Source organism: Anastrepha obliqua, chromosome 3 (assembly GCF_027943255.1).
Source record: "Anastrepha obliqua isolate idAnaObli1 chromosome 3, idAnaObli1_1.0, whole genome shotgun sequence".
NCBI lineage: Eukaryota > Metazoa > Arthropoda > Insecta > Diptera > Tephritidae > Anastrepha > Anastrepha obliqua.
In genome coordinates, this window is record NC_072894.1 from 127,298,587 (window position 1) to 127,308,592 (window position 10,006).

A 10,006-nucleotide genomic window follows, 5' to 3' on the forward strand; every position below is an offset into this window, starting at 1 on the left:
TTTTCATGAGGAGCTTTTTCATGGCAGAAAAACATTCCGAGGTTTATTATTGCCTGCCTTTGCAGCCACCTAAGGAAGTAGTCAAGTATGCAGAATCCAATAATAGTGGGCTGTGATGCAAATTTACAGAACATTGTATGGGGAAGCAGAAAATGCAAACCCAAAGGTCTCAAATTACTAGACTTTCTCCTGTCATCTAATTTGGTCATTCAACTTTTTGTGACCTAAAGGAGACAAGAGGTGATTGATTTAACACTAACCAATAGGTCAGTTGGAAATCAAATCAACCAATGACGAGTTTTGGAAGAGGACTCTCTTTCTGAACATCGTCTTATCGAATTCCGACTGGGAATTGATACAATATCAACACCTTCCGGTAGGAATCCTGGAAATGTAGATTGGGGCAGGTATGGTCAGCTTGTAACAGAGCGATTATCAAACCTGAAAAAACTCAAATCAATAGAAATGATTAAAGATGTTACTGAGAAATTAGAAGGTACTTTAATCAATTGCTTTGAGGAACTGTGCCCACTCAGTAGACAGGGGAAAGCGGTTCCTTGGTAGAATCCTGAACAGTCGAAGCTTTGTGTACGGTCCAGAAAACTTCTTATAAGGCTTTAAAAACCCAAACAGAAGAAGACTGGACCAATCATCGACTTACACAGAGAGAATATAAGAAAAAAGTACGGAAAGCTAAACTTGAATCCTAAAGAAATTTCAGCAGTAACGTCGAAGAAATCAGGAAAACAGCCAGACTTTGTAAGGTCCTTCATCTACACCATTCAGTAAGGCTGGATTCCATTCGAAACCCTGATGGTTCATACACCATTTCCAAATCGGAAACGTTTAATGTTCTACTCGAAACCCATAGTGACAAAAGAATCGATAAGCTTTTCTTTATCTTCCTTTGAAAGCTTTAAGTCTCCTGGACCTGACGGAATATATCCCTAGCAAAAAGTTGTAGACCATTCAGTTTGACATCGTTCGTGTTGAAAAGTCTAGAACGAGTGGTGGAGAAACACATTCGAGTGGAGGTATTGCCGAGAAGTCCACTTAGTAGAAATCAACACGCTTACCAGAGTGAAAAAAATGTGAATCAGCTTTACACGATCTTGTTAGCAAGAATGAAGCCGGGCTGGAAGATGACGAGTACACAATGGGCGAGTTCGTGGACATTGAAGGGGCTTTTGATAATGCCACTTTTGGCTCAGTATGTTCCTCTGCCGAACGACATGGAGTTAATAAACCATTGTAAAATGGATATATTTCATGCTCTCTGAGAGGCTGTTAACCGCTGGCCAGAATAGTGACGAACTAATCACCGTCAGGGCCGAGCAAGGATGTTCCCAAGGGGGTGTTCTTTCTCCGCTGTTGTGGTGCTTGGTCGTAGACTCTCCACTAGCGGAGATGCAAGAACTCGGCTTTCATGTCCAAGCATATGCGGACAATGTCTGTGCGCTAACATCTGATAAATCCCTAAGAAGGCAGAAGATTCTTTACAAAATCGATGACTGGTGCATGAGACAAGGTCTTTTCATCAATCCGAAGAAAACCACCATAGCCTTGTTTACGAGAAAACGGAAATTGGATGGGTTCAGTCTTCCAACACTGAAAGGTGTAAAACTTGGTCTTTCCGATGAAGTTAAATATCTAGAAGTAATCTTGGATAAGAAGCAGACTTGGGAGACACACGTTTCACTGAAGGTTTTTTCAGCAATGCTACAGAGCCTTTGGTAAAACCTGGGGTCTGAAACCTGCTGTGGTCCTATGGATATACATAGCACTTATCAGACCAATCATGCCATGCTGGATTTGCTCCCCTTGGATATTAAGATACAACAGGAAGCAATAAAAGCAATGTGTCGACTCCATAAATATGGACACAGAGAAAGTTGCTATCAGAGCAGTATCCATCGGCGAAATTGCCAATGAATTGGTCAACCGTGGATCAGCGGTTCCCCCACAGGGACCAGAGCCAATAATCGGATTCGGTCACGCACCAACCCATTCGGCTACGGCGGCCGTCGTAACAATCTTGTTGTTAAATACTAATGGGTATTTTATTTATATATGAAGTAAAAATCAGTCAAAAAAAAAACCCCCAATTGTCTTCCAGACTAATACAGATGTTTTAACAAATAACAAAATAATAACCTTAATGCGTACATTTTCGACATTTTCTGTAACACCAAAAAGGTAACAGAATCGACGAAACCAAAATTGCAGCTGTTGCAGTATCGGCACCATAAACACCATTCATATTTTCAGCGGCCTGACTTACATTTTCGCATTTACCAAAGAAAAACTGTAAAATTTACTGAATTTTCTCTTTGTTTACTTCCATGGTTAACACCCTGTAACACACAACAGAATGAAACAAACAAAAAATAGCAAACAAATTTTTTAGTGTGAAATAATACCCTAACAGCGAGCATTGTTTGATCGATACTTTGCGAAATATCAATCACTACAGCCATCTATCGAGAAAATAATGGATTTCTTTTTCCCCAAACTAATATAACAAAACATACTAAATCGCATTATTTATAGGCATAATTAAGAGGGTCTTCTGGTCTCCAGCGAAAAAAAAATCGATTTTTTTTTTGCATAATTTTGTTGTATGTGTATGCGAGAATACGCCACAGAAAGGATTTTTTGAAAATCGCATTTTTCACATTTTTCTGGGCACCGAAGTGTACCCTCCTCCGGCCGTTTTATCATAAACTTTATCTTTAAACGCGTTTCCCCGAAAATCGTGTTTTTTAAGCATTTTGGTCACACTTTTCATAGTAGTTATACTCCGATTTCAATGGTTTTGGTCTTAAAAGGTTCGGAAAACTTACCGCTAAGTTTCCCCGTGTACGATTTTTGACATTTTTTTTCATTCCATTTTTATAACCTTTTAAAGTTCAAAAAATGAGCAAAAAAAAATTTTTTTGCAAATTGTTGCATAACTTTTGAAAAAAATTAAAAAAAAAAAATCTGTCACGGGAAAACTTAACCAGGGCAACTCTGAAGACAACGCATATCTAATTTTTGCTTTCTGATTACCCAGGTGGAAAAACCGTGACCAAAATGGAGACCTGTTTCGTTTGGAGGTGGACGTCTTCAGCGCCATTTCAAGGTCGCGGGTGTTAATTTTTTTCAAAGTCAAAACCATTTTTTAAAAGCCAAGACATGTACCTTTAAAATAAAAAAAAAATTTTTTTTAAATATTCACAGGATTTGTCACAATCAATCCCCAAAAAAACCCTTCATTTCAGGGTCTCGAGACCAGAAGACCCCCTTAAGAAGTTGAATGAAGTCAATCCCAATAGATTTGTAAATAGTATTAATATGCATATATAAGTATATATATTTCGTTGTATGTACGTAGTTTTGACCTTTTCAAGTGCAATAGTTTAGCCTTGCATGAAAATTTTATAAATATTATATTGTATCAATATCAAGAAAAACGAAAAGGTTAAATAAAATAATTAGGTGCAAAATCTGAAACGAGCTCACTGCTATTCAATCACGGCGAGAGAAATAATAGATGCCGCACTTTATTCGATTATATCTGATTTAAGGAATTTTAAGGAATCAGATTGTACATTATATAAAGAACAGTTTGAACAGTTCTTTAAAGGTACCGGGCTCGACTGTATGTATAATATTGATTTTGCTGTTCATAATTTAAGTAATCAGCGAATACATTTTTGGCATAGCCTTATAATTTGGAATAACTTATTAAGTATTTTGACACTGACAACTGCTTCTTACGAAGATCTTGACTACCAGTCAGTATCATATATACCACGGAAGCAAATCATTCCCAATTAGGCTGAACAACTCTGAGATATATTACCTTAGTATTACTTTTTGGTCGGATGTCCTGAAAGGTCGATGTTATGCAGAAATCTAGAATCCAAAAACTATTAAAGCCCTTAAGACGAATATTACACGAGACAGTCGCGAGTAAGAGCCAAAAGCTGTCTTTAACGGCATGAATCCTAAGCAAATCGTTCTAAAACTTTTTCCACACTTACTCATAAATTCCTATCTTAATTTCAGTTCGTATTCTAAACCAGCAAGCCAAGTTTTTTTTGTATATAGGGTATCTAAATGGGGACGTAGCAATTTTGTATTTAAATACGAATATGATGAAATTCATGATCGAGCAACGTTTATAATGTCCCTATTTATTCACGTCTATTCAATCACCTAAAAAAATTCTTTTGAAGAAATATTTTCGTATGACAAAGCCCGAATTGGAAACACAAAATTAATTATATTAATTTCATGATGTAAATGATTGGATATAAGGTTTTTTTTTGTTTAATTTACTTTGTAGCCAAGATTTGAAAATACAATTGACGGCGAACTTAGTCCAACAAATTGGTAGATTTGTAAGAACTAGTAAATATTGCAGTTAATATCAGATGAGAAATAAAATATACATACGTGATTTCTATACATTAATTTTATACAGACAGTTTCAGATTTAAAAAATTCAATTAGATTTTGATTTGATGATTTTTCGAAGACAGTAGTTTTGGCAAATGATTTGATTTAACTGATAAAACTAAGTTTTTCTGAATGTCTGCGTTGTACATACATAGAAAAGTATTATTATATTATTATTATTTACTAGCAAACCCGGAGCGGCATGAAAAATACTCTGGACTAAAGCATTCACCAACAGCTTTCATTTGATACCCATATTGTACATACACATCCGAAGGTTACCCGGGTCCACGTTTTGACCTATATCTCGAGCACTATTTCCAAAATAAAATATAATCCATGTTACTCGTGGATGATGTAGCTTTCGAATGGTCAAAGAATTTTTAAAATCGGTCCAGTAGTTTTTGAGCCTATTCATTACAAACAAACAAAGTTTTCCTCTTTATAATACAATATTAGTATAGATATCTCTACCAAAATGGGTTTCGTAAAGTTTGGTTGTAATTCGGAGCACTGGCAACGGGTACAGCGTTCTTTTGAACCAGCCATAATGTCGCTTACTTTTTTAACGCTTGGGGCGGAACTGAACTGTCAAATTGACAGTGTGAGTTACAATGTGTCAATATTTCTTTCTGATTTGGATGCCATAAGGAAAAAACGTAAGTGCAACATGTAAAAATTGTTTGTGAATTTTTTTGGAGTGGATTTTGGAACAGTGAATAATTTCTTACGAAATTTGAGAATTTAATGTGAAATCCGAATGAAATTATGTGTTCGTGTAAAAAAAATTTTTTTCGTTTTTTTTTTTGATAAATATAAATGGATAATGGTTAAAAAAGCTCCAATGCTTAATAAAACATATAAATTGAAACGAAAAATTCATGGATGATCAGGAAAAAAGACGATTGTTTATTCATATGCGTTGATTTGAAATTTAAAAACAATCTTCTTTTTTCCTGATTTTCAATTTATATTTTATATTTACTCAAAAACAAATATAAAAACAAAAAATATTGTTTATGCCAAAGCGCTTGAATAAAGAATAAAGAAATAAATAATATGAAAATCATATATTTTCTGTTCTAAACCATATATATTCTATTTTAGTGTGCCCAGCGAAAGGGGCCGGGTTTGCTAGTATACAATATAACCCTAACATAATTAGCGATTAGAAAATGAATTATTTCTAACTGTACAATTTAAATATTATATGGTCTGATATATTAATACATTTCATATAATTGTATATTTTAATCACACTGTCAAACGTAATATTATTTAATAGAGTGGATGGTACCACAGTTCCGAATGCAGTAGTCCGTTTGGTAGTTAATGTTGGACAAAAGTCTAGTATAGAGAAGTAATTTAAAATTTTTCGCAGGTTGGCGGTTTTAAGAGTTGGTTTTTTTTTATTCAATTTGAAGATACTGGTTACGGAAGAGTATTTAAAATTTTATTTAAATGCAACTATTTTTACCATCGGCCGCCGTAGTCGAATGAGTTCATGCATGACTGGCATTTGGAAGTGCGCAGGTTCGAATCTCGGTGCGTGAAGCACGAAATGATAGAAAACATTTTTTCTAATACTCATAGCTGTCGGCCCTCAGGAGGCAATAACAAAACTCCTACATAAAAGGTGCCTCCATTGGTGGAACAATAACTAGGCACACACCACAAAGACAAGGAACACCCAAAAAGGGTGTATATCTATTTATATATTATATATATGTATCTATTTTTTATTATATTATTTTTTATATTCTGGAGATTTTTGCGTACGAGGAATCTGAATCTGCAATCTACATATTCTTACCAAAATCGACCGCTCGCTGTGGTGCATAAACATGAATTGTGGTTTGAATTTTTTATACATATGTATGTATGCTATACTATGGCCTAGCATATGTACGTATGTACATACATATTTGTGTTCTGAACTTCCAGCAAAACAATGCTTATTAATATACACATATGCATCTACATACAACCGCACACAGGCCACTCACTTTATTCCTGTAAATGCGTATGTCGTCCAAAGCTAAAATTCTATGCCTAGCGACTACAAGAACAAAATGCATTAATAGGCGCAGGCGTAGCGGCCATCATCCTAGTTGCCATAGCGCTGAACAGTCGCGGCGGCGCCGAACAGTTTCAACTATTGTACTGTGCAACAAAACTCATCATCAAAAAATTGATTTATAAATTCGAGCTCATAGTTCTAAGAGCAAGTACTTTCATTCATAAAACGAGCCGCCCATATGCTAATTTTCTCGACAATTCGAAAATAGTCAATATTGGAATATTTCGCGTAGAATTATTTGCCAATATTCAATTTTTGTCAAGTCGAGTGCCCGCGGCTCCGTAAATATGTTTGCACCCTTATATGTATGTAAATATATGTTTCTAAATGCTCGACAATCGCAGCTGCCTGTTCAAGGTTACTGTACATTAGGCCGGGTCGATTTGTGGGAAGGCAAAAAAATCGCCCATTGCTCTGTGAAAATCATATTCTAGGGATCAGAATAAGAAATTTTGCCGAAGGAACCATACCTCTAAAACGATTTCTGATGTCCCCCAATATGGGTCGAACTTTTTAGTTTCTTTTCTATAACTCACATTCATTCATTTACATATGTTCTGACTAAATAAATTTCTTAAGAGAAAAAATAGATAATATTATAAATAAATAAAAATAAAGAAAAAACATAGCCATTTAGCTGATTTTTTCATGTAAAGGCCAAAAATGGTAATATTTTGAAATTGGGGGACATCAGAATTCGTTTTAGAGGTATGGTTCCTTCGGCAAAGTTTTTGTTATTTTGATCCCTAGAATACGATTTTCATAGAGCAATGAGCGATTTTTAAATCGACCCGCCCTACTGTACATGCAATGCTGTGCCTATGAATGCGCGCTGGATTTCTTGAGAAATTTTACCGTATGTTTTGCTGTGGCGAGGCACATATGTACATACACACAACATATATACATATATCCGCATATATACATACATATATAAATTCACAAATTTAAATTTGCTTATGCCATCCTTCTGTGTGCCTGGTAATGAAGCATTTTCTATACATACATATATATACGTATATCTCTTTTCTTCTTCTTTTTGGTGTCGCTTTTTCGTTTCACTTTTTCTCAAATCACTCCCAACGATTCTAAAGAAGTTTTCACTTCAAAAACGAACAATAAGGAAGGTTTCTTAACATTTTTTTATAAAATCGCTCTTTCAAAAGTTATTCGCAATTGTAGATGAAAAAAAAATTACATTATTGTTTTTTTCGTTGTTTAACCAATTTTTTATACTCAGTGGAGCAAATTGATATTTTATTTATTGTAATTAAAAATCATCATTCTATCAATGTTATCACTTCAAATATCTAAATTTTATAAGATATCCAAACCTATTTTCTGTTAATAGCTATTTATTATACGAAAACGTAATTTTACTATAAATAATAATAATCTCATCATCTCAAATCTTCACAATATTTTTTTTTATCACCTTGAACAAGATTTTCGATATAGTGAAGAAATAGTCGATTTTTTTGGCCCAGTCTATTATACATCTGCATACAAATATTTATATTTATATACTTAAATATATGTACACATATATACATATATCTGGACTTATGCATACACCCTATAATTTTCGGGGCTTAAGGAAATATTTAAATTATTTAACGAGTAATTAAATTAATTTATTTCTTGAAATTTTCCATTTTAAAAAGTTTCTTCAGTGCCTTGTAACCATCGCAGTCCGAAAATTGTTGGAGGTTCTGAAGCCGGGAAAAGTGAATTACCATTTATGGTAAGTCTAACAAGACGCGGAGGACACTTTTGCGGTGCTAGTATATTAAATGAACAATGGCTTGTGACGGCGGGACATTGCGTTTGCAATGGATTGAACAAGATATTTCAAACATCACAAATCCAAGGAGTTATTGGTCTTCATAGTATTTCGCAATATCTTAACGGTAACTCAGCGGAAAAATCTACTCCCATTCGAATTAACTTTAAAAACATAGTACCACATCCAAAATATGAATGTACGAACGTAAAAAATGATATTGGTATGGTAAAAATATGTTTTTGAAATTTTTATCATAGAATCATTAATATTCTAACTACTCTAGCCCTACTACAATTGGATGCACCTTTGGTATTTACGGAAAGAGTAAAGCCAATTTGCGTAACTGTTGAAAATCCTCTTATAGAGTATGAAAATCAGTTAGCAACGGTATCCGGTTGGGGATGGACAAATGAGAATCAAGAAGAAGGTCACAAAGCGGATGTTTTAAAAAAGGTAGCAGTCAAAATCTGGAACAACAATAGTTGCGAGAAGTCTTATAAATTAAATGGAAAACCTAACAGTTTGATCTCAGACACACAGTTATGTGCGGGATATAAAAATGGAGGAGCGGATTCGTGTTGGGCAAGTATTTGATACCTACTAATGCATTTATTTTTTTATGGTAAAATAAAACTAAAACATAAAAATTAACTTTAGGCTGATTCTGGAGGTCCACTGATTATGAAAAACCAAATATTAGTAGGCATTGTCTCTACGGGAATTGGTTGTGCCAGACCAGGACTTCCAGGAATATACACACGCGTCAGCAAGTATGTCAACTGGATTGAATCTGTTTTACGTAAAAACACTAATATATAAGAAATTCTGTGATATAAATTAGCATATAAGTGCAGCAGTATATTTCACAATTAGATTAAGTGAAAATATACGTAGTTTTTGTATTAAGGAACTGTACCTGAAAAATTTACATAGGAATTAGTAAAACAATTTGTAAAATTATAGACAAAAGGAAATTGTTATATAACGAAAATGTAACCTTTTTTCTTTTATAGTCACAATAGAAAATATTGTGAATTGCAATGATTTCGTGGGTTATGAAAGCTCGCGTTCCTGACAATGTTATTACAGACCAAAGCAGAGCAAAATAGGCAAAACTGTTAAAATAAGATGATTAAGAAGTCCATACGTCCGTTGTTTTCTGAATTGCTTTTTTTAATATAGTTGAATACAAACAGAAAGAAATAAGTTAGCTGTGCACCACAAGAGCTAATAAAGCAAATCTGCCTTTCCCCCGGTCCAAAGTTGTTAAGAAGGCTCAATATTTCTAAACCTTAAGCTTGATTTTCCTACAAGGGAGCAACGGAAAGATCCAAAAACTATCTTGGGAAACTCAGTAAGAGTTTTCTTCTACGACGGTTCCAAGACTGAAAATTGGCCCATCGATTACGGCCTTCAATCGGAAGTCTTTACAATAGTTAAAATAGCTGACTGGATAATAGGCCACAGGTGGCGAGGAATTAAAATCGTGGTTTTCAGTGACAGCCAAGTTGCTTCAAAAGTTATATAGTAATGTAAGTTGAGGCTTAACCCTGTTGCAATCATGGGCTTTTTACGTTAATTTTCCGTCAAGGTCTAACCCTGGGTACTTCAACCTATCAGACAGCACCAATGGGACGTGCCCCGTTAAACTTTGGGTATTTTATATCTCCTCGTGAACAAAACAATATTTATCT

At 34.5% G+C, this 10,006-nt stretch overlaps 1 protein-coding gene across 1 annotated transcript; it reads left to right on the top strand.

Annotated features, from left to right (window-relative positions):
• Positions 1-465: 465 nt before the first annotated feature.
• LOC129242213 (trypsin) lies at positions 466-9,131 on the top strand. Its single transcript, XM_054878766.1, has 4 exons — positions 466-496; positions 8,191-8,532; positions 8,596-8,894; positions 8,970-9,131. The coding sequence occupies exons 1-4, from the start codon at positions 466-468 to the stop codon at positions 9,129-9,131; spliced, it is 834 nt and encodes a 277-aa protein (XP_054734741.1).
• Positions 9,132-10,006: the final 875 nt, after the last annotated feature.